The sequence below is a fragment of the Corylus avellana genome, chromosome ca7 (assembly GCF_901000735.1).
Source record: "Corylus avellana chromosome ca7, CavTom2PMs-1.0".
Classification (NCBI taxonomy): domain Eukaryota; kingdom Viridiplantae; phylum Streptophyta; class Magnoliopsida; order Fagales; family Betulaceae; genus Corylus; species Corylus avellana.
Genome location: NC_081547.1, coordinates 7,301,280 through 7,328,377, shown reverse-complemented (window position 1 = coordinate 7,328,377; position 27,098 = coordinate 7,301,280). Strand labels below are relative to the sequence as shown.

The 27,098-nt window shown below is 35.5% G+C and overlaps 3 protein-coding genes across 6 annotated transcripts; all 3 read right to left on the bottom strand.

The window, feature by feature from the left end:
- Positions 1-1,179: 1,179 nt before the first annotated feature.
- Positions 1,180-10,215, bottom strand: LOC132187122 (UTP--glucose-1-phosphate uridylyltransferase-like). 4 transcript variants are annotated; one of them, XR_009440796.1, is made up of 20 exons: positions 9,446-10,211; positions 9,195-9,298; positions 9,002-9,092; positions 7,975-8,035; positions 7,815-7,892; positions 7,659-7,732; positions 5,582-5,654; positions 5,371-5,428; positions 5,207-5,253; positions 5,046-5,111; positions 3,849-3,881; positions 3,592-3,629; positions 3,434-3,509; positions 3,325-3,357; positions 3,151-3,234; positions 2,914-3,012; positions 2,728-2,832; positions 2,028-2,099; positions 1,657-1,892; positions 1,180-1,471 (listed from the first exon to the last, which is right to left on the bottom strand). XR_009440796.1 is itself a non-coding variant. In XM_059601313.1 (19 exons), exons 1-19 carry the CDS (start codon positions 10,117-10,119, stop codon positions 1,866-1,868), a joined length of 1,893 nt encoding a protein of 630 aa, XP_059457296.1. In that variant the 5' UTR covers positions 10,120-10,211; the 3' UTR covers positions 1,180-1,865. The 4 variants fall into 4 exon arrangements, 1 of the variants encoding a protein (XP_059457296.1); XM_059601313.1 differs by having other exon boundaries at positions 1,180-1,892; XR_009440797.1 differs by lacking the exons at positions 1,180-1,471; positions 1,657-1,892; positions 2,028-2,099 and having other exon boundaries at positions 2,744-2,832; positions 2,914-3,008; positions 9,446-10,214.
- A 1,385-nt stretch (positions 10,216-11,600) lies between these two features.
- LOC132188217 (protein C2-DOMAIN ABA-RELATED 1-like) lies at positions 11,601-12,682 on the bottom strand. Its single transcript, XM_059602627.1, has 3 exons — positions 12,520-12,682; positions 12,214-12,309; positions 11,601-12,100 (listed from the first exon to the last, which is right to left on the bottom strand). The coding sequence occupies exons 1-3, from the start codon at positions 12,634-12,636 to the stop codon at positions 11,807-11,809; spliced, it is 507 nt and encodes a 168-aa protein (XP_059458610.1). The 5' UTR covers positions 12,637-12,682; the 3' UTR covers positions 11,601-11,806.
- A 3,268-nt stretch (positions 12,683-15,950) lies between these two features.
- LOC132188237 (protein C2-DOMAIN ABA-RELATED 1-like) lies at positions 15,951-16,984 on the bottom strand. The gene is made up of 3 exons (XM_059602651.1): positions 16,842-16,984; positions 16,540-16,635; positions 15,951-16,427 (listed from the first exon to the last, which is right to left on the bottom strand). The coding sequence occupies exons 1-3, from the start codon at positions 16,956-16,958 to the stop codon at positions 16,134-16,136; spliced, it is 507 nt and encodes a 168-aa protein (XP_059458634.1). The 5' UTR covers positions 16,959-16,984; the 3' UTR covers positions 15,951-16,133.
- Between the last annotated feature and the right edge of the window lie 10,114 nt (positions 16,985-27,098).

Sequence of the window (27,098 nt, the reverse complement as noted above, 5' to 3'; positions counted from 1 at the left end):
TTGTAAGAAACTTCACGCGAAGTCGCTGGAATTCAAGCGATGTGATCTTGAAATTGTGGATTTGAAGAATTCATCGAATTCAGTTTACTCCACATCTCGTGAATTCACAAGCAGGAGGTCGCGAACAGAACTTTTTGGAGATAGGATAGCAAAGCTTCATATTAAGGCTGTTCAGAGGTAGTGATTCTGGAAACTTTGTGGGTCATTTAGGCGATCCGATTGTGTTTGAATCTTTGGGAGACTCTAAGAAAGAAAGTTTTGGTGATTTTTTTTTGCTTGCAGATCGGGTTTCGTGACTGATGGATTTGTGTGAGTTTGAGCGGAGACAATCTATACCCCACCCCATTCCTAGATTCTCTCGAGTTTTCTTTGTAGGGAAGGCTACTGCTGATTCACATTTGGGAATTCTCGAGCCTTTTACAGTTTCTTCAGCTCTCTCCATGCATTTTAGAAGTTGGACGGTATCCTCCAAAATCGCAAAAGATGTATAATTTAAAAGTCCATTTTTTAAAAAATTGAATAACTTCATTTTAGACTTCTCAATTACCACGGACAAATTCTTTAAACTTCAAAACCTTTTAATTTGAACACTTAAACTTTTAATTGCAGTCAATTACTCTCATGTTTTTTTTTTTTTTTTTTTTTTTTTTAAAATTCAGGCCTTATGACCCGTGGATCAGTGCGGGTCTAACCATGACCCACCGTGAATCTGCTGACTGCCCGGCTAGGTCCCGGCCAGACCCAGTTGTGGGTCTGCTGACCCACGGATCATAAGGCCTGAACTTATTTATTTATTTATTTTAATTATGTTTTACAGTTTGAGAGACGCTTATCAAATCACGAAGTAATTCAAATCTAAAGTAAAGTTACCCTTTAAAAATATAAAAAAAATTGAGTTCTCAAATTTGCTGGCTTTGGATTTCATCTGCCGAAGTGTCTTAACCAGAACAGCACCAGGAACTAATTGAATTCAGTGTCCACAAATGAATTGTTTCTTGATCGCATATTTTGAAACCACAAATTCAAACCGACCTAAATTTGCAAAATTAGGATTCTGTTTTTTATTTATTAATTTTACAATGTCTTAGCCATGTAATTAAATAGTAAGACAGTGGTTGGATGGAAATATGCTATTTAGACTTTCGAAATTAAATCACTCATTTGCACCTACACAACACATCTAGCTCTATTTTTCAAATTTCCCATATTCAATTCTGTTTCTGGTAATTGTCCAAAACGATTGGTAAGGGCGGAAACTCGATGAGCAAAACAAAGCAGTGGGGGTACAATGCTCATAACAGAAACAGCAAGCCTCGATTCTGCCTCTTGATAATTGAATAATGCACTTCATGTAAGAAAGACGTGAAACAAAAAGAGAAGAAATTCACAAATTATGTTACAAGTTCTATCCTGAAGAAACTTATGCCTCCAAGAAGGTGTGGTTTCTTATTCATAATTTTGCGTCCAATACCTGAAAGAACAAAGATAGAAAGATGCAGGCAATAATCCTACTCTACAATGAAACTGCTACTGAGAATATAAATTTCAGATCTGACCCCGAAAAAAAGGGTTTGACCAAAAAAACAAAAGTAACTGAAGTTAATCATCAAGCATTCAGAGCAGATGCTGTTGAGATTCGAAAGAGATGGAGCTCACCTTGCAGCAAAAATGTCACTGTAAGTCAAAATAGAGATAAGAATCGTTGGTGATTTATTACGCAAGTAATGGAGCTTCTTATTCGGTTTTTGTGGAATTTGAATCCCCAGCTGCATCGAAGGCAGCTATTACCGCTCCAAATGAAGATATTCAGCAGCATATTCTATCAACAAATTCCTTGCAGCTTATCAAAACAAACTCTCAACTCCTCAAATGTCCTTGGGGCCACTGATGTCCTGGATAGAATAACACAACAAAGTTTCATTCGATAAAGCAAACTTAGAAATGACAGCCACCCCACCCTACATCCAAAAGTACCCTTTTTAAAAAAGAAAAAAGCCACTCAAGATCTGGTAACATCGTTGATTTACCTTATCCTGGAGTACTACTCCATTAGGAATTTCCAACCTCATCCCAGGTTTTGCAACAATATTTACTTTCCCCTTCAAAATCATAAGATAGGAAAGAAGTTAGAGAGACTAATCTGAAGAGGAAAAAAAAATTCAATAAAACGAGTGCCTCATGACCTATTATTCCATTAGAGCATTCATATAATATAAGATGTAACTGCATTATACACTAACAGGTGTACTACATGCAATATAGTGGATGATGCCAAGACAAATTTTAGATATTTTTAAATGAATAATAATTTATCGAAATGACATTAAATCAGTCTATGCAATAGTAACAGGACAAAAGAATCAGAAGATGTTCTCTTAGTTTATGACAGAACCCTCTTAACATGCCTGGCAAGAAAAAGAAAAAATGACTTCGTCTGGACAAGAAGGCAAAATGAAATTTTCTCCTTTATTTGGTAAAGGACAAGACAAAATTCTGATAAGTACCAAATTATATTCCAATGGTAGAATCTGCATGAATTATTTTAACCAGTATATTAATACAAGAAATGAAAATCAGTGTGATTTTCTTAAACCAATATCAGAAAATCAGGCAATGAAGTAACCAGAATACTCCTTACAGTGCTCAAAATTACATTCAGAAATAACAGAACAAGCAACAATTCAACAAAAGAAGGGCTAAAATGGGCAGAGGGAACATGTAAAATACCTTGAGAGTTATATCAGTTCCAAACCACACATCACCTGTTACCTTCAAGCTATCCAGCTCAATGATGCTAGGAATGGACCTGAAGCGACTTAGGAAGTCGCTTACCTGAGAAAGAAGAAAATAGTCACTAAAAACATAAATAGCATGTAAATGCAGACAAGGTAGGCTCATCAAATAAATCTTCACCTGTCCAAATTCTGGTCCTAAATCAATCGAAGGATTTACAGGATTTGATCTAGCTGCATTTCGAACTAAAATCCCATTGTTATAGGTGTACAGATCTGACTGCAGAAATAATCAAATGTGATCATAATACGCCTTGAACAAAGATCCTAAAGGTTTCCTTTTTCTTTTTTCTTTTTTTCCCTGGGGGGATCATAGCGAAGAGAATATAGTTTAGAGTTAGAGATGCACTAAAGTCACCTGGAAAATAAGTAAATCTGATGTCGCATTGATTGGCCAAAAACGAGATTGGGGGACATTAATGCCAATTGCACGATCAAAGAACTGGTTTGACCACAAAAGCAATAGTCACATAAATGTAGTAATAAAAAATTGTAGATAGAACAAGAAGGATTATATACATATGATGGATACCCGTATTGTGGAACCAGCTGCTGTTTCTCTTCCCTGAAAACAGCAGCAACTTCATGAAGTAAGTTTGTTAAAGTCAGCTCCCTCAATAAATGATGAATAGAAACGGTACCTTGGAAACAGAATAATTCTCAAACTTTAGTGCATCAGTATCCACAAGCCTTTTAGTGGCTCTGAAGTTCACCCACCTGTAGGAAATAGCAAAATTGGAAGTTAGTAATATTTGCAAGTTTAAGCAGGGCAAATACACAAGGGCTATGCTTCACTCACAGGCTTCTTGTATCAATAAGTTTGAACTTGTCCATTGACTTGAATTTATTCATCAATACAAAAAACAAAGGAAGATTGTTAACTAACACTAACCAAAAAATGATAAAAAGTAAGTACCTAATTGTTAAATCTTACAAGTATAATCAGCACTCCAGTACAGAATTTCATTTTCGGAGGAACATGTGATAAACAAGACGGAATCCAAAAAACTAAACTTAAAAAGGAAAAAAGGACCCCAAAAAAAATTTATAACTCACTTGTGGAGCAGAATTCCTTGCAATTTTGTCAAGCTGCATGAAAATAAGATGAGAACAAAGTTAATTGAAGGTATTGTCAAACTTTTTTTCAATGGTAAGTTAGACAAAGCCTCAAGAGGATCTTGAACCACAACCCTTTTCTTAAAAGGGATATGGGAGGTTCTGGAATATTTTTCTAAAAAATAAATTTGATGTAAATATGAAAAACGTGTTAGTTGCTAAAACCCATTGCCAAATGGGGAAAAAAATCTATCCCAAGCTATTTTAACAAAGGCTTTTTTTTTTTATAAGTATTTTAACAAAGGCTTTAGCAACCTTAAAATTACCAGTATGAAGTGGCCATCATCTGTTTTTTTTTCTTCTGAAAATTAGTACATGAACATGCAAGTACAACTTACATATGTGTACTCTAGGTAAATTCTTATGTTAAAAGAAATCAAATTTACAACCTTAAAATTTAATGAAAAACTATTGATAATTTTTTGGGAAAAAAAAAAAAAAAATTTAGTTATTTGATTTTTTTTTTTTTTTACACTATTATTTGTTTTCCACATCATTCCCCTACCCTTAGAGTGGAAATAGAATCTATTACACTAGATGCTTTAAATTCAGGCTTATCCTTGCACACTGTGACTCGTGCTTAACATTACCAAGTATTTAACATGCATTATTAATCATTTATTGCAAATGAAAGTAAATGCCAACTTTTTTTTTTTATGACGAGGAACCCCGCCGAGGTAGGGTCATTTCGTGTACCCACTCTTGTTGGATAAACCTCGGACCCATGTAAAGCAAGTAAATGCCAACTTTTGAGGACCAACTAAATCAATACCAAAGAAAACCAAGCCACTAAATTATGGGTTGATCAATTAATTCATCTCAGTTTAACATATATAAATCATGTCATTCAAAATAAATTACTACATTATAATTATGTAGTAAACATTCTAGATTCCTTCATCACAATTATTACTATTAACCATCCCACATCTGACAACTCCAACTGAACAATTTTTTTTTTTTTTATTGGTAAGTTACATGCACACCCGGTGGGAATTGAACTCAGAACCTTACCCTCCACCTTGCTACAAAGGGAGGAAGTACCATTTGAGCTAAACCTATTGCTAACTCCAACTAAATAAATTTAGGGGGAAGTTTAAGGGGAAACAGAGAATCAGAAGTCAAGATACCACTTACCTGAAACTTTTGTTGGCTTGCATTAAGAATATCATTATCCATACCAAATGAGGTTGTTGGTGTAACCTGAAGAAAACATGAAGATTTTAGAAAAATTAATTGAAAAAGAAAACAAAAAATTGGAGCCACTGATGAATTGAATAGCAATCGCCCTTGCATACCTCCATACAATATTCAATCTTATTTTGGACCAAATGTTTTAAAATTTCTAAAACATCCACTTAAGGAGCACAATGATCAAATTGATTCTCCCAAAAAAAGAGTAAGCAATAACAAAAAGAATTTTCATTAAGAACTACAATAAATAAAAATAAAATAAGGATACTTGGGTCAATTACAGCAGCAACATTATCTGAGCCAACCACAAGGATATACTCCTTACCCTGGAAAACATGTCGAAGAAGTTAATTTTGTGTCAGGACCACCACCTCTACCATTAACTCTTACTTATTTTTGCCATAAATCTTTATTTATCACACAAAAATGAAGAAAAGGAAAAGAAAAGAATATCTACACAATCACCTAGAACACTATACCTGTGTCAATAATGCATCAAGGGTTCCCCTCTTCATTAGAGAAAGGAACTCCACGTCATGGTCAGAAGGATACCTTCACATGTGCAAAATTAGCATGGTTAATTAAAACGTTCCTACTAATTGCCAAATGAAACCAAAAAGAACATGTAATTTAAGGAGAAGCATGTGGTGCTCTCAAAATACTTGACTCCCTGTAACTTTTTTCTTTCTTCAAATTTGCCCATATATCTTTTAGAGCTTTAAAGTTTTCATGAAGGATATAAATTTCAAGGTAAGGATACTAAGGGAAGTTAGAAAATTTAAATCTTAAGAGTTTGGAATAGGACACACATTGTGGAACACAGACGCACAATAAAATTGCAAAAGAGTCATTCAGTATGGGATGGAGGGATTGGTAATTATAAAGAACAACAATGTTGGTGATAAAAAGGGGATGTTTTTTAATTATATGATGATGCAAGAGAATTGAAAGTGCTGGCCTGATCTTATTCAGTTCTTATTTTCACTCAAGTATCATTTGTTTTATTTTATTTGAAGTCTTTTAAAAGGGGTCATGTGAGTCAATTAAGTAGGGGTAATAAAGTCTCTTCAATGATTAGGGCAACACTTGCGTTATGTTTTAGCTATAAATGCATCTTAATAGATTGTAGCAGCCACTTATTGATTACTCTATCAGAAATAAAAGAAGAGAGACATTATTCTCTCCTTTAATCAAAATACGCATGTGTTTCTTTATTTCTCAGTGAGATTTCTTATTGAACTGATTTCAATAATCCGCTGGAAATTCTCTACAAGATCAGATTTGTTCAGTTTTTTTTTTTTTTTTTTTTTTTTTGATAAGTACAAGATCAGATTTGTTCAGTTGCTGTATTGTAATAGCATGTGAGACAACAAGCTTTGTGCCGCTGCCTCAAATTTTAGTTTTTAGAATTTTCATGTATTCTTATATCTCTTATTCGCTTCTAACTAGGCTTCTCTCTTGTATACTCCCTGTATACTTGGGTTGCATCTTTGCGTTTTTTAATGAATTTTGCGATTACCTATAAAATAAAATAAAAAGGCTTAAGAGTAACATTAAACTTACAACTCTTTTACAACTTGATTAGAGCAACGTCAAAGACTAAAAAAAGCTTAACACCATCCAATCACATGCCGACACGTATCAATAAGTTGTAAAAGAAGTTGTAGACCAATTGTCGGTTTAGCATTTTTTTAAGCTTAAAATGAAAATTGTATGGTCTCTTTAAGTTGATAGAGAAGGTAAACAAAATGTTTGACATCCAATAGAGTGGTATCTTATGGGTAAATACCCTTTTAGTATTTCCGTCAGCCAAGCTAACGGACTGCAATGGGGGTAGTTTCAACCACCCCCTGCAAGCGGTTTGGGAGTGGTTCAACCACCCTCATGGTAGTCTGTTAGTTTGGCTGACGGAATGGTGACGGAGGTACTAAATTGATATTAACCCATAAGTCAGGGACCATCTATGATACGAATTGAAACCAAGGTGGGAAAATATAAAAAACACGGGTACTAAAAAGGTAATTAACCATTTTTCTAAGCTTAAAATGAAAATTGTATGGTCTCTTTAAGTTGATAGAGAAGGTAAACAAAATGCTTGACATCCAATATTGTGGTATCTTAGAATGATAAGAACTACAGGTTCAGAAGGTTTACTACTGCATTACAAAATAATACGGTACAAGGTATCTAGGAAACTTGTGAATTTTAACAAGTAAAATATAGCTTCAAGGATCTAAGTTCTTCTGAAACACAAATAAAACTTAAATATTAACACAGACTCTGCACATTCTTCAGTTAGTTGATAAGTGTTTTGGACTGTTTTTTACTGTTGAAATATGAAAATTACTCAAATTGCACCTCATATGAAAACTAAACAGAACTACAAGATGGACCAGAGAGGACCTTAAGGCATCGGATTCTAGAAACCAACTTCAGATCATATCAGAAAGGCATCAATTAATATCCAGGGTAACAAAGATTCAGCACATATTAACTCATCAATCTATTATGTAGAATGAAAAAAGAATAGGAATACAAATGCAAAGGATGACGTACGATTCATTCTCAGAAGTCTGTCCATAAAATGATTTCAGCATCACAATGTTCGACTTGGGATATTTCTCCAAAACCTAAATTACAGAGGCTACAATGAGTACATCCTCATATTATCCGAGGGCAATGACTCAATATGGGATGACAAAGAAAGTTTACCTTCACCGTGTCATCATTTGTTTTGATTGTGTTCATAAGAAGCAAAGGAACATTGCATCCATAGCTGGAGTTCAGAGACTACAAAAATTTAAAAAGTAGTACACGTGAAAGCCACGACCAGAGAACAGTGACTACACAGCACAAAGAGCCAAGAACTGACCTCAATTTGATTAACGATCAAGTCCAGAAATGTCAACCCATTACAAACTTCAATTGCTGACCTGTGTGAAAAAATACATAATAGAATTGGTATAAATTCAACATAGGACTCAAATGCAAGAAATACTTGTATGGAAGATCTATAAATAGGCCATAAATAAGACGCATTAAGCCAACAAGCACAAATGAACCTTCATTGTTGAAACACAATCCATTATGTGCATCATTTAAGACAAATATATATATATATATATATATATCAATGTACAGACCCTATGAATATACTAGAAAGCTGCTATACTAAAAAGGTTATCTGATTTAGAATTTGTAATAAATTTACCCCATATTAATATTACAATTAGCAAGAAGTCTGCAACGAACTATTCTAGCACAGTTTCATCCTATCTAGCATTAAAAAAAAAAAAATTGATTGTTCACTAAATTTAAGCGTTCATCATGATAGGACTTTAAGTATCGATTTGAAAACTTAAAAAACAACTGGAAGAGGCTGGATTTTGTTATTCTATGGTCACACAGATTATACAATTGACATATAAGCTAGTGATAAAACTATATCAGGACCCAAGAAGTCGATTTCTTGAAATAATTATCTACAATAAGACTTGTATGCCAAAATTTAAGGATACATAAGCAAAAGTAAGTTCTGACCAAAAAAAAAAGAAGGCCACAAAAGATGAGTGAAGACATCACTTGGGAACATCAAATTGAAGTTTCAGGTGTAAGAGTTAACGATTTAAGAGAAATGACTAACTAACCAAAATCCTTGGACCTTTTCTAATTCAGAACCCTCCAGCCATTACAGAGAGAAAAAAAAAAAAAAAAAAAAAAAGGCGTATGCAATTCTAACTATATTGGTAACGAGAAGGCAGATCAATCAAAAACAAGTCCACCAGATAAATAAAGCGACTGCTGTGGGCATCCACCACAGCAAAACCATAATATGGAGGCATCGACAGTTTCAATTTAGTAATATGGTTTTCAAAAGTACAAAAGACATTAGTTCTTACTTAGGGCCATCGAAACCCATCTCCGTGCCCAAAGTACCATTGAACTTCAACACAACAAGCTTATCCAACAGCTCCTTAATCTCCGCTTTATCTGCATTGTCCAAAAAAGTTCGCTAAAAAGGTCCTAAGCTCACATTAACATTCACATGAAGTACAAATAGCTACAAATGAGACATGAACTCAGTGGAATTACCTCCAGAAACAGGAGTCAAGCTCTCATAAGGAACAACCAGTACTTCATCGTTGGCAAACCCAAAACTCTCACTCTTGCTCTCTTCAATGCGTTCCGCTTCCTCACTGTCAAAGCCACAATTCAAATTCCACAAAAAGCAGGGAACCCACATTTCATCTCAACAAAAGCAACCCAGAAAGAGAAATGGGGAGCAAAAGAAGAAGAACAGGAACTAATCCAAAAAGAAGGATTCGATTCATTTCCCTCCGTACCGGTGGTTTTCGATCTTGGAAGCATCATTTGTACTAGGAATAGCAGCAGCAGAATCTTCTCTTGCGGTGCCGCCGAACCTCTTCTGCTCCAACAGAAAAGTCTTGGTGATCAAATTACAGAACAAATAGACGAACTGCACGGAATCGTTGGCCGGGACCGGGTAGGCGATTCGCTTGTAAACGTCGAGCGGCATGGAGGAGTCGACGAGGGCCACGACGGGAATCTGAAGCTTCTCGGCCTCGAAGATGACGGAAGACTTTCTCTCGGTGTCGAAGATGACGACGCAATCGGGGGGCTGCGGGGGAGCGAAGCAGAGCTTCTTGTTGCGAGAACGGAACCTCTTGGGGCTGAAACTATTGGTGAGGAAGCCTCCGGTGCGCCAGAGGGAGTTTTGGTTGGGGTTGTAGAGGCCGATCCTCTTGGTCATCTGCTCGAAGATCTCGTCAAAAAGCGGGTTGGTGTTCACGAACAAGAAGCGGGCCTTCTGCCGAGCCATGGCGCCAATGAAGGCGCAGGCGCTGCGGAGCGCGATAAGGGTTTTGTCCGAGTCGATGATGGCCATGCCATTGCGGATGCCGTACGTGTAGGCCTTGAAGTGGTCGGCTGCCACGCGCCGCCCCAGGTGGGCGTTCGTGTTCAGTAGCTTCTGGATCAAGACCGAGTGGATCGTCATTCTGAGCGACCCGGCGAGGCAGCGAGTTAGGGTTTATGGGTTTTATGTCGTGTAATCTGTGGAAAATTGAAAATGGAAATGGAAGATGATGATTCGGTTTGATTCGACTTGATCCATTAAGCAACAGGGTCGGGTTTTCTCTATTCTGAACCTACTTAGATCCGTTTGGATTTACGATTTTAAGAAAATACAATTTTAAATAGCGATTTTAAACCGTGCAATTTGAAAACATTATTTTTAAAAACGCAAATCACGGTTTAGTCTTTAAAATCGCAATTTAACTTTTAAAATTTTTCATTTTTTGCGATTTGATTTAAAATTGCACATTTGCACATTTTGTCTATGAAATTGCAATGTCACACACCCTTTTAGGGTGTGGTTAGGATTGCAATTTTACAAAAATAATTTGCATTTTTAAAAGACATAGCAAATGTAAGGCGTTTAACATTGCAATTTAAAAAGCATTTAATTTAAAATAGGAAAAAAATTTGTTATTTCTATAAGCAGGCAATGAGGTGCTTATTTAAAAAGACGCGAATTTAAACCAAAATCACGATTTCACATAACAAATATTTAATAATAAAAAAAAAAATTAACATGTTTTACCAGACACCTTTGCGATTTTAAAAAGTAGTAATTTCAAAAACGCAATTTTTAAAAACGTAATTTTTAAAATCGCATTTATTGAAATCACAGTCCCAAACCAAACCTTTGTTTTTTAAGATATAACATTTTATTTTGGGACATGTATTTTTTAAATTTTTGGTCTGGGAATGTACTTTCATTAAATTAAAATTTTCATTAGTCTTTACCAATAGAGTAATGATACTCTTCATACATGTGATACTTTTTGTATTAAGTTATTGATACGAGAAATCACTTAAAATACGTTATAAAATAAATGTGATAAATGAGTGTAAAGGATAACATTATTCTCTGATTAGTACTTGGGTTGGGTGCATTAGCATATGATCAATTTGTTGTATGTGCAAAATTAATATAAGATTGAGGAGGGCTCACTAGAACCAATAATAAGGAGAGCTCTTCACAACCTTGTGGTGGTTCCATGGTTTTAAAATGCAAAAAGGAGCCAAAATTAAGAGAGTTCTAAAAGCTAAGTTTGCTAGAGCAATTAAGAGACCCAAATAAGAAATCTTCAAGGCAGCGTTCAAACGGTCCTAAACTAGGTTAAAACTAGTTTTTGATGATGTCGTTCGAACAACCCAGTAAACGCCGTAGCGAGTAGTGAATTCTAAAAGACTAACATCTGATATTCCAAACGTTGTAGCTAACAACGACCTCTACATCTTCAAAGCAGCATGTTGTTCAAACAATGTCCCGAATGGATCAACAAACACAGGCTACTGACTTTTTTATACAACATATAGTTTGAACGGTTTAGCGAACGAAGGACAAATTACACCCAAAAATTGAAACAATTGACACACACCATTGACATCCATAGACATACACCATTGACATCTACATAGAGCAATATAATGTCACACACCATTGACATCCATAGAGCAATATAATGTCACACACCATTGACATCCATGCATCTACATAGAGCAATATAATGTCACACACCATTGACATCCATGCATCTACATAGAGCAATATCATTGTCCCATCCTAAAACATAATACAAATACCTATTACGACAGTCGTTTAGAGCAGATATAATCTAAAAACCCCGAGAACCAGAAATGTGTCTCCACTGCAACTGGAGCTCCACCTCTCCACGCTCCACATTTCTCAGTCTAAGAACCATATTCTGAACAACTCTGTTGTCCTTCCAGATAATGTGACTCTCTTCGGCCAGACAATTCTGCCTGTCGGCTTTCACTGTCTTGAAAATGTGTCCATTTTCAAGGCCTTCCGACCGGCGCTGCTTTAAGGCCTCAACAAATGGACCAATCTCAAACTCAGCATCCCCCATTTTATCATCTGGGCTAAATGTATCTTTGTCGTACACAAGCTGCAGTTTATCACAAGGAAAATTGGATGATATATTCATGGCTTAAAAGCACAAATAGGTAACTTTTTTTCTGGTTGATTAGCCTCCAATGTCACAGGAACTATAAGACTTACAAGCTTGATTGGAACACTCGGATCTGTAATAGAAAGAGTCAGCTCTTCGTTCCACACTGGATTGATGCTCCTCCTCACTACACTGGTCTTCACCCTCTGCATCAGAAAAAATTTTCTTTTATGTAAATAAATTGCTTCTTGAGGAAACATATAAAATAATTGAAAAAAAGGAGAAGCAAAATTGCAGTATGTAAATTCCAAGAAAAGGCCATCAAAACCCAGAAACCAGAAACGCTTAATTACATGCAGAGAAGGAAAAAAAAATTAAAAAAAAAAAGGTAGCAAAAAGAGGAAGAAGGTGTTTGCCTGGGTGCCCATATGGAAAATAACATAAGGGTCACTGCTTCTCTTTATGACATCCCTGACTGCAAGGTTCACCCCTTTCTGGACATGAATTTTAAGCAAACCGATCCAGTTCTCCATTTCAGAGTTCAGACAAATGAGAAAGGTTTGTTCACCTTTTTCTTCATCGGACTCCTCAACTAGTTGAGCTTATTTATAGACCTGAAAAGACAAAAATTATTAAAATATTATGTAAGAAGCTTTTTTCTTTTTTCTTTTTTTATTTTTTTTACATGTATATATATATATATAATTTATGTCCTTTTTATGTGAATGATAGACCTTCCTTTACAGTGTTTTTTTTTTTTTTTTTTAACACAAAATTAAATAATTGAGGTTGAAGAGTTCGACATGTTTAATTAAATAAATAGGATTATGATTGAATTATATAATTTTATATGTATACTTCGACACGACTTGAATCCGATATGCAACATAATGACATGTAATTTTTGACATAATTTTCGAACTCGACACGAAATTAATATAATAATTAGAAAGTTAGAGTTAAAAGAGTTTGACACATTTAATTAAATGAATTAGGTTAGAATTAACCATATAATCTTATATAAATATCTAGACATGACTCGAATTTAACACACAAATACAGATTGTCACCCTTATTAAATACTCGTTCAATGTCTCTAGAATTTTTAGGTATTTCTATTATGTAGATTTCTTTATATTTTAATTATTAATTAAATTAATTAGATTAAGATTAATCATATAATCTAATATAAATGTCTTAATACAACTCAGATCTGACACACGAATAAATATTGTCACCCCTATTAAATAGTAAATACCGGTTCAATGTCTCTAGAATTTTTAGGTATTTGTATTATGTGGATTTCTTTATATTTTAATTATTAAATTATTGATTTTTATCGTATCAATATTTAATTCTTTATGAAGAATGTGGGCAGAATTGACTAGGAACTGGGAAGTCCACTGTAGTCTGTAGTTCAACCGCAAGTCACGGGCTTGGCTGCCATTGCCTGACGCCAAGACTTTTGGGGCAATGACGTGATGACTTAAAGAAATAATGAATGACTGATGACGTAAAGGAATAAAATAAAATAAAATTGTCAAAGAGATGGCTTTTTCTTTCAAACCTGTTGTAAGCAAATCAACATAAAATTTGTAAGAGAATATAAACTAAATATAAAAAAAGGTTTATTGATTTCTAACCATTTTTCTACCATAAATCAACCGGAGAGAAATCAGTAATAGGGCCCTCTCCTGTCATTGATTGCCACGTGTCCTATAAAAAAAACAACGTATCATGACTGGCGTGCTTCAACAGCATAAGTTGTATCATGATTCAAAGCCTTAAAAGGGTGCCAAGTACCAACTACAATCCAGATTGTCCTCACACACAATAATAATGTTTGTTTATGAGAAAACTTTTTATCATGACTATCTTGATAATTATCTTTTATAGCCTCAATCAATAATTGACACATCAAAAAATATATAAAAAATGTATAAAAATAAATTAGACCAAAATATACTAAATTTTAGAGTGATAAAATCTATGAAAAGTTAACATTTTATCTCTAGGTTTTAGTTTTGAATCCAAAAATGAGTTTTGAAACATTAGAAACAGGTTTTTGGGCATTAGAAACAAGTTTTAGGGCATTAGAAACGGGTTTTGAGATATTAAAAATGAGTTTTGGGGCATTAAAAACGGGTTTTGAGGAGGGTCACGGCCGGTCGGGTTTGAGGCGTTCACCACCGACCAGACCCATGTCGTGGGTCTGGCCTGGGTCTTGTCGGCTACGAGTTTTCTTTTCTCTAATTTAGTGTGATTGTTCTCACTTTTATTTTTTATTTTTCTTAAGAGCATAAAGAGAAAGCCCAAGGCAGTAGCTTAGACATATCAGTGTGGCCAAATGTGAATTAACAGCTAGGATTCTTGCCAAAAAATTTCACCCTAATCTCAACTAAACTAGTTCATAACTAGTACTTTTGAGGTCATGCAGTCATTCATCCAGCTCAATCATTTACAGAAGTTTTATCCTTCCATACTAACTTCCACTAGCTGTTTTTAGTAACTGCAAAAATACTTGGGTATTAAGAAAGGCTGTGTTAAATGAACCTCAAACTTATTATTGACATAGATATCACCTACAACATTCCCATTGGAAGGACCTTCTGATAGGAGTTTTCTTTGTTTATTACTTTACTTTTTGCAACGGAGTGCCCATGGCCATGGCCCATGGGACAAAACCACCACATATGTCTTGTGGTAATCAACACATTAATTATGTTTAGGGTTAAATACCTAATACCCCTTAGAGTTTTATTTCTTTATTTTTTTCTCCCTTATAGTTTGATTTTTATCATAGGAGGTACCCGTGGTTTTAATAAATATCAAATTGGTCATTTCGTCCATTGATCGTTAGTTGACTTAACGGAAGTCCACGTCACTGACACACGGACCAATTAAAATTTAACACTTAGCATAATAATTAAATTTTTTATTTTTTTTAAAAAATTAAAAAATATATTTTTTCAAAAAAAAAAAAAAAAATTGGGTTTGTGGGGTGGCCAAGTGGCCAAAGCCACCTCCATCTGGCCGGATGGCCACCCCCAAGGTGCCAAGGGGGTGGTCGAAACCACATAATAAAAAATTTAATTAGGTGGTCATGGCATCACTGATGACGTGACCACTTATGCCAAGTATCGAATTTTAATTTGTCCACATGTCAGTTACGTGGACTTCTGTTAACTCAACTAACGATCAATGGACGGAATGACCAACTTAGTCTTTTTCAAAACCACATGTGCCTCATATGATAAAAATCAAACCCTAAAAAAAAAAATAAATAAAGAAATAAAACCCTAGAGGGGTATTAGGTATTTAATACTAAAAGAGTAAAAAAAAAAAAAAAGGAATATATTTGTAATGATCATTTTACTTAATATAAAATATTAACACTCGATAAAACATGAGCGGGTCCAATCTTGCTCCATCCCTTTTTCCAAAATATTAACCGTCCTCCTTATCCAAAAATATGCGAAAATAAGAGAAAATAAATAAGTAGTCTTTTTCTCACCCTACAAAATAATTTAGAATAAATTTTAAAACAATTAAAGTACATATATCATTTCTATCTCCGAGAAATGCTAGGCTTACAAATAAGATTTTATAAACAAACTTTTACAACTTGATGTGTCACAACATAATTGAAAATGAGATAAATTAAAATTTTGAGAAACTCAATCATATTATGCCACATCATGTTGTCAAATTTTTTTTGTAAAATTTGTTTGTAAACCTAGCATTTTTTTTTTCTTTCTCTTTTCTAATTGGCACTTGGGCTGGCTGCATTTCATCAATTTGTTGTGTGTGCAAAATCAATATAAGATTGAAGAGGGCAAACGAGAACTCATAGTAAGGAGTGCTCCTCATAATCTTTTGCCGCTCCCATGGTTTTAAAATACAAAAATGAGCTGAAATTAAGAGAGTTCCTAGTAGCTCATACAATGTCATTAGTATGAGCAATATCATTGTCCCATCCTAAAACATAATACAAATACCTATTACGACAGTCGTTTAGAGCAGATATAATCTAAAAACCCCGAGAACCAGAAATGTGTCTCCACTGCAACTGGAGCTCCACCTCTCCACGCTCCACATTTCTCAGTCTAAGAACCATATTCTGAACAACTCTGTTGTCCTTCCAGATAATGTGACTCTCTTCGGCCAGACAATTCTGCCTGTCGGCTTTCACTGTCTTGAAAATGTGTCCATTTTCAAGGCCTTCCGACCGGCGCTGCTTTAAGGCCTCAACAAATGGACCAATCTCAAACTCAGCATCCCCCATTTTATCATCTGGGCTAAATGTATCTTTGTCGTACACAAACTGCAGTTTATCACAAGGAAAATTGGATGATATATTCATGGCTTAAAAGCACAAATAGTTGACTTTTTTCTGGTTGATTAGCCTCCAATGTCACAGGAACTATAAGACTTACAAGCTTGATCGGAACACTTGGATCTGTAATAGAAAGAGTCAGCTCTTCGTTCCACACTGGATTGATGCTCCTCCTCACTACACTGGTCTTCACCCTCTGCATCAGAAAAAATTTTCTTTTATGTAAATAAATTGCTTCTTGAGGAAACATATAAAATAATTGAAAAAAAGGAGAAGCAAAATTGCAGTATGTAAATTCCAAGAAAAGGCCATCAAAACCCAGAAACCAGAAACGCTTAATTACATGCAGAGAAGGGAAAAAAAAAAAAAAAAAGGTAGCAAAAAGAGGAAGAAGGTGTTTACCTGGTTGCCCATATGGAAAATAACATAAGGGTCACTGCTTCTCTTTATGACATCCCTGACTGCAAGGTTCACCCCTTTCTGGACATGAATTTTAAGCAAACCGATCCAGTTCTCCATTTCAGAGTGCAGACAAATGAGAAAGGTTTGTTCACCTTTTTCTTCATCGGACTCCTCAACTAGTTGAGCTTATTTATACCCCTGAAAAGACAAAAATTATTAAAATATTATGTAAGAAGCTTCTTTCTTTTTTCTTTTTTTCTATTTTTTTTACATGTTAGGAATGCATATCACTTAAAAAATAAAAAATAAATAAAAAATAAAAAAGTTCGATATGTTTAATTAAATAAGTAGGGTTAGGATTAAACTATTTAATTTTATTTGTATGCTTCGACATGACTTAAATCCGATATGCAATATAATGACATATAATTTTTGACATAATTTACGAACTCGACACGAAATTAATATAAAAATTAGAAAGTTAGAGTTAAAAAGTTTGACTCGTTTAATTAAATAAGTTGAGTTAGGATTAACCATATAATCTTATATAAATGTCTAGACATGACTCGAATTTGACACACGAATACAAATTGTCACTCCTATTAAATACTCGTTCAATGTCTCTAGAATTTTTAGGTATTTCTATTATGTAGATTTCTTTATATTTTAATTATTAATTAAATTAATTAGATTAGGGTTAATCTTATAATCTTATATAAATGCCTCGATACAACTCAAATCTGACACACGAATACATATTATCACCCCTATTAAATGGTAAATACTGGTTCAATGTCTCTAGAATTTTTAGGTATTTCTATTATGTGGATTTCTTTATATTTTAATTATTAAATTGTTGATTTTTATCGTATCAATATTTAATTCTTTATGAATGTGGTCAGAATTGACTGGGAAGCAGGATGTCCACTGTAGTCTGTAGTTCAACCGCAAGTCACGGGCTTGGCTGCCATTGCCTGACGCCAAGACTTTTGGGGCGATGGCACGATGTAGTCCTGCTATCAGTCAGATAAGTATTTGTTAAAGTTTGATGTGATTTTATGAAAAAATTATAAAAAAATTTCTCTCTTCGTTTTGCTAGATTTTGTTTTTTTTTTTTAAAAAAAAAAAAAGAAAAAAAAAATTTATAAGTTAATATTTAATTTTTAATGTCTCAAAATTTATTTGAAAAAAATATAAAAAAGTTCTCCATACTATCAGTCGTTTTCGATTTAGCCCACTAATATTCCAAAAGTGATAAAGTAACCCTCAAACTACCAAATTATTGCATTTTGGCCACTCCGTTAATCAAAACCGTCAGTTTAAACGGAAACTACAAAACGACGTCGTTTTGTTATGGGTAAGTTACTACAATGCCCTTTTATATATAAAAAAAAAATTGGAAAAAATATAAAAAAGCCCCCCCAAACTACCAGTCGTTTTCATTTTAGCCCCCAAATGTTCAGAAAGTGATAAAGTAGCCTCCAACAAAACGACGTTGTTTTTCAATTTCCGTCCAAACTGACGGTTTTGACTAACGGAGTGGCCAAAATGTAATAGTTTGGTAGTTTGGGTGGCTATTTTATCACTTTTGAAACATTAGGGAGCTAAATCGAAAACAACTGGTAGTTTAGAGGGCTTTTTTATATTTTTCTTAATTTATTTTTTGATTTAAAACTAAAACCTATATGTGGAAGGTTAATCCTTTAGAGACGGTATCACTTAAAAGGGATTTTATCATCCTAAATTTAGTGTTAATACCTTAAATTTGAATTTTCCTTTAAATCTCTCTTCTCCAATTAAAAAAAAAAAAAAAAAAGGTCATGTCTGACGCAATCTCAACTTCATTGAATTCAAGGTTACGTTATGCTATGTACTTTTTCTCGAGTAGAGTTTTCTCTTGAACACTGTTCACCTATCTTTTTCTTCCTTCCTTCGTCCTTGGTTTTTATCTCTGGTTCCTTGCTGCTTGATCATGACTACATCTAACGTTGAGATTAACGATCTTATAGCCCACACAAATGCTCTCCACTGCTCAGACCCTCCTTCACCCACTTTAGATGACCCCTCAACCAACCAACCTCTACCTCCCTCTCTCACCTAGGTAGGAAAGCTTATCTCCCTCAGACCTGTTGCCAAATCTGTTATAAAAAAACAACATTCTGCAAGCCTGGCAGTTCTTGAAGTCTCTTATCACTGAAGACAAAGAAGACAACAAGATGGTGTTCATCTTTGAAGACATGGAAGACCTTTCTAAGGTTTTGAATAATTCTCCTTGGAATATTAAGGGTACTCCTTTATTTCTGAAACCTTGGGGTAATGATGAAACCTTTGATGAGATTGAGTTTGTGAAAGCACCCATCTGGGTCCAAGTTCATGGACTTCCTTTGGATCATATGAATATTGCCAATGCCACTATTATTGCCAAAAATCTAGGGGGGCTAGTTGAATTGGATAACTCGGACAGCTCGAAACCTTGCAGGAAAAGTTTTCTGAGAATCCGTGTTCTTCTTCCTCTAGATGATCCTCTCCCAACAGGATTCCTCCTTCATCGTCCGCCTAAGCCACCTGCTCAAATATCTTATCAGTTTGAGCGCCTCTCGGAGTTCTGCTACTCTTGTGGTCGTCTTGGGCATTTGTCATTTCAGTGTCCTGTTGTTCCTCGCCCACTTGAGTCTGGAAGGTATGGACCGAAACTTAAAGCTAGTTCTTCTTTTGCTAACCGTGTGGAATTGCTTATACCTCCTAAAAGAGCTGTGAATGCTATGGCTGCCCCGGGTTCTAGTGTTCTTGTTCCAGTTCCTCCCCCCACCGAGTTCACTCTAAACTCATCCCCTGATGGCCATTCCCAACTCAGTAATTTGGTTGTTCGAAGTACCACTCTAACCCAACTAGCCCATCCCATCCCCACCAACTCTACTGAGTTGGGACCTGTTTCTGACTTGGGGGTCAGCTCATGCCCTTCATTTACGGCTGCATTAATTGGAAAGGCTCCTTTTGTCAACTTCCAGCTGAGCCCAATCTCTTCCTCATTAATGCTTTCGCATGTCCCCAATATCAATAGCCTCCAGCTTCAATTTTCCAACAACATGTGGCCTCTTTCTACAAGTTCACCTGCTCCCACGTGCTCCACTTCTAACTTTGCTAGTTCTCATGTAACTAGTTCCCCAAAAACCCATACTTTCAATATTGCCACGTTGTCTCCTTTTATTGAACCCATTTCTAATGCCACGTTGGTTTCCTCTTCTGGAAGCCCCATCCCTTCTTCCACTCCTAAACCCAAAAAATACCCACCTAATCCTCTTCCTAAAAAACGATTCCATCCCTATACTAAACAAATTACCTCTTCCTCTTCCATTTCCAGACCTGAGCCTTTAACTCCAAAAAAGCCTAAATTAATTCCTTATCCCCCATCTCTTGTGAATGTCGATGGGGCTTCAGGTGCAAAAGGAGGATGTATTTCATCCATTGATGACTCTCTTTCTAATGGGGTGGTGGGTTTTCGCCTCCCCCCTATGCCACAATGAAGGTGTTAGCATGGAATTGCCGGGGTTTGGCTTGTGCCCCGACAATTCGCACAATTCGATCCCTTGTCAGGATTTATAGGCCTAATGTGTTGTTCTTGTCTGAAACTAAGGTGATGTCTTCTCGCTACTGGAATTCTCTTTTTCGCATGGGTTTTTCTTCTTGGTTACAAGTTCCTCCTGCTGGCTTTAAGGGAGGTCTATTTGTGACTTGGAAGCAGGGGTTTGTTTTAGAACCTATTCGGCTTGATGAAAATCACATTTCCTGCCTTCTGGTTTCTGCTCCTCCTCTTCGTTCTTGGTTACTTTCATGTGTCTATGCGCCTCCCTCTGTTCAGAGACGCAATGTTTTTTGGTCCAAGTTGACTGATTTGGGAAATTCCTATGGTGGTCCTTGGCTCCTGTTGGGAGATTTTAATGCTATTTTATCATCTTCAGAGAAGTGTGGAGGTCGAAGTTTTGGGTCCACTTCTCATTTTGATTTTGTGGACTTTGTACAGTCTAATGCTTTAGTTGATTTGGGTTTTGTTGGTAATAAATTTACCTAGAGTAATCATCGTAATGGTAGAGCTAATATCAGGGAACGACTTGATCGTGGATTGGCCAATCAAGGTTGGGTGCATCTCTACCCCAACTCTTTGATTAATCATCTTTTGGCTGCCAACTCTGATCATTGTCCTATCCTGCTCTCGACTGATGGCAGTTACCGTAATCTGCCAAAGCCTTTTAGATTCGAGGCTTTTTGGACTCGTGATCAATCCAGCCATTCAGTGGTTGCAGGAGCTTGGTTGGTTGAAGTAGAGGGTTCTCCAGCTTTCTCTTTAAGCAGGAAGTGGAAGAAAACTAAAGATGCTCTAAAATATTGGAACTCTCACCATTTTGGGCATATTCAAACTCAGATTAAGTCTCTTATGGCTCAAATAAGTGATATTCAATCCATTCCTCACTCTCCTACTAGTGCAGCTAGAGAGGTAGTTCTCCAAGAAGCTTTGCAGGAACAACTTCGGAGAGAGGAAATTTTGTGGAAACAGAAGCCCAGGGAATTGTGGCTTTCATGCACTGACCTAAACACAAAGTTTTTCCATGCTTCTACAGCTTGTCGACGAAGGTATAATTCCATCTCTTGTTTGGTTTCGGCTGATGGGTCTAACATTGTGGGAAGGGAAAATATTGGCTCCTATTTGGTTAATCATTTTAGCTCCCTTTTTACTACTACTCAGCCTTCTTTTGATAGTAATTTTTTTGATTTGGTGACTTGTGTTATTACTGACGAAGAGAATGTGAGTTTGTGTATTATCCCTGATGAAGTGGAGATTTTTTCTGCAATATCTGAGTTAGGCCTTAATAAAGCTCCTGGTCCAGATGGAATGACTGGACTATTCTACAAAACTTATTGGCCAATTGTTAAGCTCAGTGTTCTAGCCTCAGTTCAATCCTTCTTCAGGGGGGGTTTTATGCTAAAAGAGTTTAATCACACCAATATAGCTCTTATCCCTAAGGTGGACAATCCCTCCTTAGTGAATCAGTTTAGGCCTATTAGTCTCACCAACTTTAACTACAAGATCATTTCAAAAATCTTGTCCAATAGGCTTAAACCTCTTCTTCATAAGATTGTCTCTCCTATGCAATCGGCCTTTTTGAAAGGTAGATCCATTCATGATAATACCATTCTTACTCATGAAGTTTTTCATACTATGAAGCATAAAAGAGGTAATGGGGGCCTTATGGCCTTGAAGTTAGCTATGGAGAAGGCTTTTGATTCTATGGAATGGAACTTTCTTTTGAAAATTTTTTCCTTGCTGGGTTTCAACTCCACTTGGATTAATTGGATCAGTCAATGCATTACTACATCTTCATTTTCTATTCTTTTAGACGGGTCTCCTTATGGCAAGTTTGCTCCTACCCGTGGTCTTAGGCAAGGAGATCCCCTCTCTCCTTTCCTTTTTATTTTAGGTTTTGAAATTCTTTCGAGAATTTTGTTGAAGGAAGAAAATTTGGGTAGGCTTCATGGTATCAAGATAGCGAGATTGAGCCCTTCTATTTCTCACTTGCTATTTGCTGATGATGTAATGATTTTTTCCAAGGCTAATAGGAAAGAAGCTTCTGTAATTCTCAAGGCTCTTAACTCTTATGCTCAATGGTCAGGGCAACATATCAACTCTTTCAAGTCAGCTATTTTCTATAGCAAAAACTGCAAACCTGCTATTAAGACAGCTATCAATGATATTCTTAAGTTGCCTCCCATCCCTGCTCGAGCAAAATACCTGGGTATTCCTCTTTTTTTAAATAGGAAGAAAAGTGATTCTTTCATTGAGCTTAAGGAGAGGATTTTTGCTAAAGTAACTGGTTGGAAAGCCAGATTACTTTCCCAGGCAGCCAGAACGACTTTGATAAAATCATTGGCTAATGATATTCCCTCTTATTTGATGTCACTCTTTCTCTTGCCTAAGTCACTGTGCTTGGAGATTAATTCAGTTTTGAGGAAGTTTTGGTGGGGGTTTCCTCAGGAAAAGAATCACAATCTTTCCTTTCTCTCTTGGGAAAAAATTTGCCAACCTAAAGCTGTGGGGGGTCTTGGGATCTGCTCTATGGAGTGTATTAACAATTCTCTCCTTGCACGAATGGGTTGGAAGATGCTTTGTAATGAATCTCTTCTTTGGGTTGAAGCTCTTAGAGGCAAATATTTAAAGAATGGTATTTCTTTTCTAGATGCTCCTTCAAACCCTTCTTCTTCTTGGATTTGGAAAGGGTTACTCAAAAACAGGTCAGTGGTTAAAAAGGGTGCTTGTTGGTCTATCTCGGATGGGGCTAATATTCATATTTGGAATTCTCCTTGGATTCCTTCTATGCCTAGTTTTAAGCCTAGACCCAATGTAAATTTGGTTGATCTTCCAGATTTTTCAGTTGCTGACCTCTTATTACCAGGAATTAGATTGTGGAATGTTGATCTTCTTGGTGATCTCTTTGACCCTCCCTCTGTCCAGAACATCCTTGGAATTCATATTCCCCGGATTAGTGATGTTGACAAGTGGTCTTGGGCTCCTTCTTCCTCTAGCCTCTTCTCAGTGAAGTCTGCTCGCGATATTTCATTGTCTTCATCTAGCAGGATTTCTCCATTATCTCCAGTTGACTGGCAGACCCTTTGGGGCATCAAGATTCAAGCCAGATTAAAACATTTGCTATGGAAAATTGGGTGGAATATTTTACCTTCTAGAGCTAATATTGGTAGATTTGTGACCTCTGTGGATGACAATGCTTGGGTGTGTCCATTCTGTAAAGGCTCTTTAGAGACCTTGAATCACATTTTCTTGAATTGTGATTTAGCAAGGATTCTTTGGAGGACTTCTCCTTGGCCTATTTTGATCTCTTCTTTTGCTGCCAGACCCATTTCTGATTGGATCATTGCTATTATTTATCCCTCTGACAGGTTGGCTATTCCTCTAGTTGATTCCCGAAAATTTCAACTTTTTGCAGCTCTTGTTATGGATTCCATTTGGTTCTCAAGAAACAAACTGATCCATGATGCTATTCAACCTGATCCGCCCAAGATTATCCAGCAGCTCAAGACTACTCATGAGTACCATGTTTCAGCTTGGCAGATTTCAGCTCTCCCCTCTCTTTGGTCTCCTCCTCAGCTAGGAAGTGTGAAAGGCAATTTTGATGTAGCTGTTTGTGGAAATTTTGTTGTGGCAGCTGCTGTAATCAGTAATCATGATGGTGAAATTATTCATGCTGCTACCCAAAAGCTTTTCTCCTCTAATGCTCTTTTAGGCGAAGCTTCTGCTGCTCTTCTTGCCTCCCGACTTGCAGTGTCTTCAGGCTTTAGTAATTTCATGCTTGAAGGGGACGCTCTTTTGGTTATTTTAGCTGTTAATCAGCCTCATCTTTTTGCTACTTGGCATTTTGCTCCTATTGTCTCTGATTTGAGACTTGAGCTCTCTTCCTTTCAATGCTGGAATGCGTTGAAAGTTTCTAGATGTGCAAATTATCGTGCACATGCTTTAGCAAAATAGGCCGCTACCCATCTAGTGTTTGGTAGCATTCCCATAGGATCCCCCATTCTTCCTTCCATTAGGATCAAGAATGAGAAAGATCCTCTCTTGTAGCCCCCTTTTTCCTCTTCAATTAAAAAAAAAAAAAAAAAAGGGTTACGTTATGCTTTCAATATTAGCTTGAGAAATTGTATTTTCTTTTGGTCAATTCAGAATTTACCCATTCTAATTCTAGCTAGGCGTTTCTCTCGTAGACTCGTACATTTCCTTTGTACCCGGGTTGTGTTTTTCGATATTTTGATTACTTATAAGTGTAGATTTTTGGCTACGATTTTGATGCCCAAATTAGTCTTTGGACCATTATCATACACTGAAAGCCAAACTGCACGAATTGAATGTTTTGAAGTCCCAAAAATCTATCCGACAACGCTGGACATTTTTCCTTCTTTCTCTCTCATTCATTTCTTGTAAGTTGAAAGCCCAATTTTCCGTTTGGCAGCTAAGAAAGATAGTGAAAATATTAAAACTCAACATTATTAATTGTAGGCTCACCATTTTCACCAGCTGTATCAGCATGTTCTTCTTATACATCTCTCATGTGTTCATCATGCATCACACAAGGAGGAATAACTAGATCCAAATCAACACGGTATTCATTGAGAGACTCTACCTTTTTCTGATATTTGTTATTATTTCTACTACTAAACGTTAGCATTGTGTTTACGTCTACATTTAGAATGATATTATTTTCCAGTCGGAATATTTATATATATATAGATAGATATTGCATTGATTATGATTATTATATGAACACTTTGGTATGTGAGATAATAGATTAATTTTTCTCTTTAAAAAAATAAAAAATAAAAATCTTCGTTAAGAGAATTTAAAATATGTTCAATACCAAGAAAATCACCGTAACCCTAAAGGTGTCTGAAATCTAAAAATTTTACAAGATCTAAGATACTCAAAAGTGGAGAAATTAGGCACACAGACTACATGGCAATCTAGAAGGGATATAAAAAAAGAGGATTTTAAACAGAGTACATTGGACTTGCAGTATTCAAAGAAGCATTGATTTCTTTCTGTCCAAATGCTCCGCATGATGACTTAAAGGAATAATGAATGGCTGATGACGTAACGGAATAAAATAAAATAAAAATGTCAAAGAGATGGCTTTTTCTTTCAAACCTATTGTAAGCAAATCAACATGAAATTTGTAAGAGAATATAAACTAAATATAAAAATTTATTGATTTCTAACCATTTTTCTAGCATAAATCAACCAATAATAGGGCCCTCTCCTGTCATTGATGGCCACGTGTCCTATTAAAAACAACGTATAAAAGCCTTAAAAGGGTGCCAAGTACCAACTACAATCCAGATTGTCCTCACACACAATAATAATGTTTGTTTATGAGAAAACTTTTTTTTATCAGTACTATCTTGATTATACTCTTTTTATAGCCTCAATCAATAATTGACATATAAATAAAAACATAAAAAATGCACAAAATTAAATTAGACTAAAATACACTAGATTTTAGAGTGATAAAATCTATGAAGAGTTAACCTTTTATTTCTAAGTTTTAGTTTTGAATCTAAAAATAAGTTTTGAAGCTTTAGAAACGAATTTTGAGGCATTATAAACATGTTTTTGGACATTAGAAACAGGTTTTGAGATATTAGAAATGAGTTTTGGGGTATTAAAAATGGGTTTTGAAGCGGGTCACGGCCGGCAGGGTTTGAGGCGTTCACCGCCGACCAAACCCATGTGGTGGGTCTGGCCTGGGTCTTGCCGGCTACGAGTTTTCTTTTCTCTGATTTAGTGTGATTGTTCTCACTTTTATTTTTTATTTTTCTCAAATTGATGATATGTCACATAGTAATTAGAGGCTGCAAAATTGGTGTTATCAGGATTGTAACAACCTCGATTTTAAAAACTCTCATATAAACAATATTAAATAGATTAAAAGAATAAATGAATAAATTAGATCAATGATATATGGATTAATGATATTGAATAACTATTTAGTGTTACAAGTATATTACATTGATTTTTGACATCTTTTGTATATCCATTCAATTCTAAAATTTAGCTTCACTAATATGTTTATGAGCATAATTAAACACAATCTAGTAAATAAATTATTTATATTGGTGTTTAGTGAAGTTAGAAATTAATTTGAAGCTTTGTAGTTTTTGGCCTAAAAAGCAGTGTCTTAATTTTCATACTGTCTAAATGGGATTAAAACTGCTAAAGAAAGATACCAAGGCTAGCCACCTTTGTTGAAAGCTGAAAGTCTTCTAGTAATGATGATTATAGTAAATATCATGATTATAATGATTTAATAAGGCAAGTGGCCAAGTGGGAATGCAAATAGTTAAAGCCTAAGTTGAATTAGAAACCTTGTATAGGCCAAAAATAGACTCAAACGAACTCGGATGTAGTCGAACCAAAAATATAAAATGTTTGTCTCGAAGTTCTCTATCTACTCTCAAAATTTCATGTCAATCAGAGTACGTTTGGACATTGAAAAATGGATCGGAATGCACTGCCCTCATTTTGGACGAAAATACTATTTGGTATAGAGTATGAAATATGGACTAGGTTCATTCTTATGGTTAAATACATCTCAACCCTTAGATCAAAGGTTTAAAAATAAATCCTAACCATTCATTCTCTTATAAATAGAGCCTAAGCTATAGTCACTTTCACTTGCTTTTTATTTACAATCTTAGAAC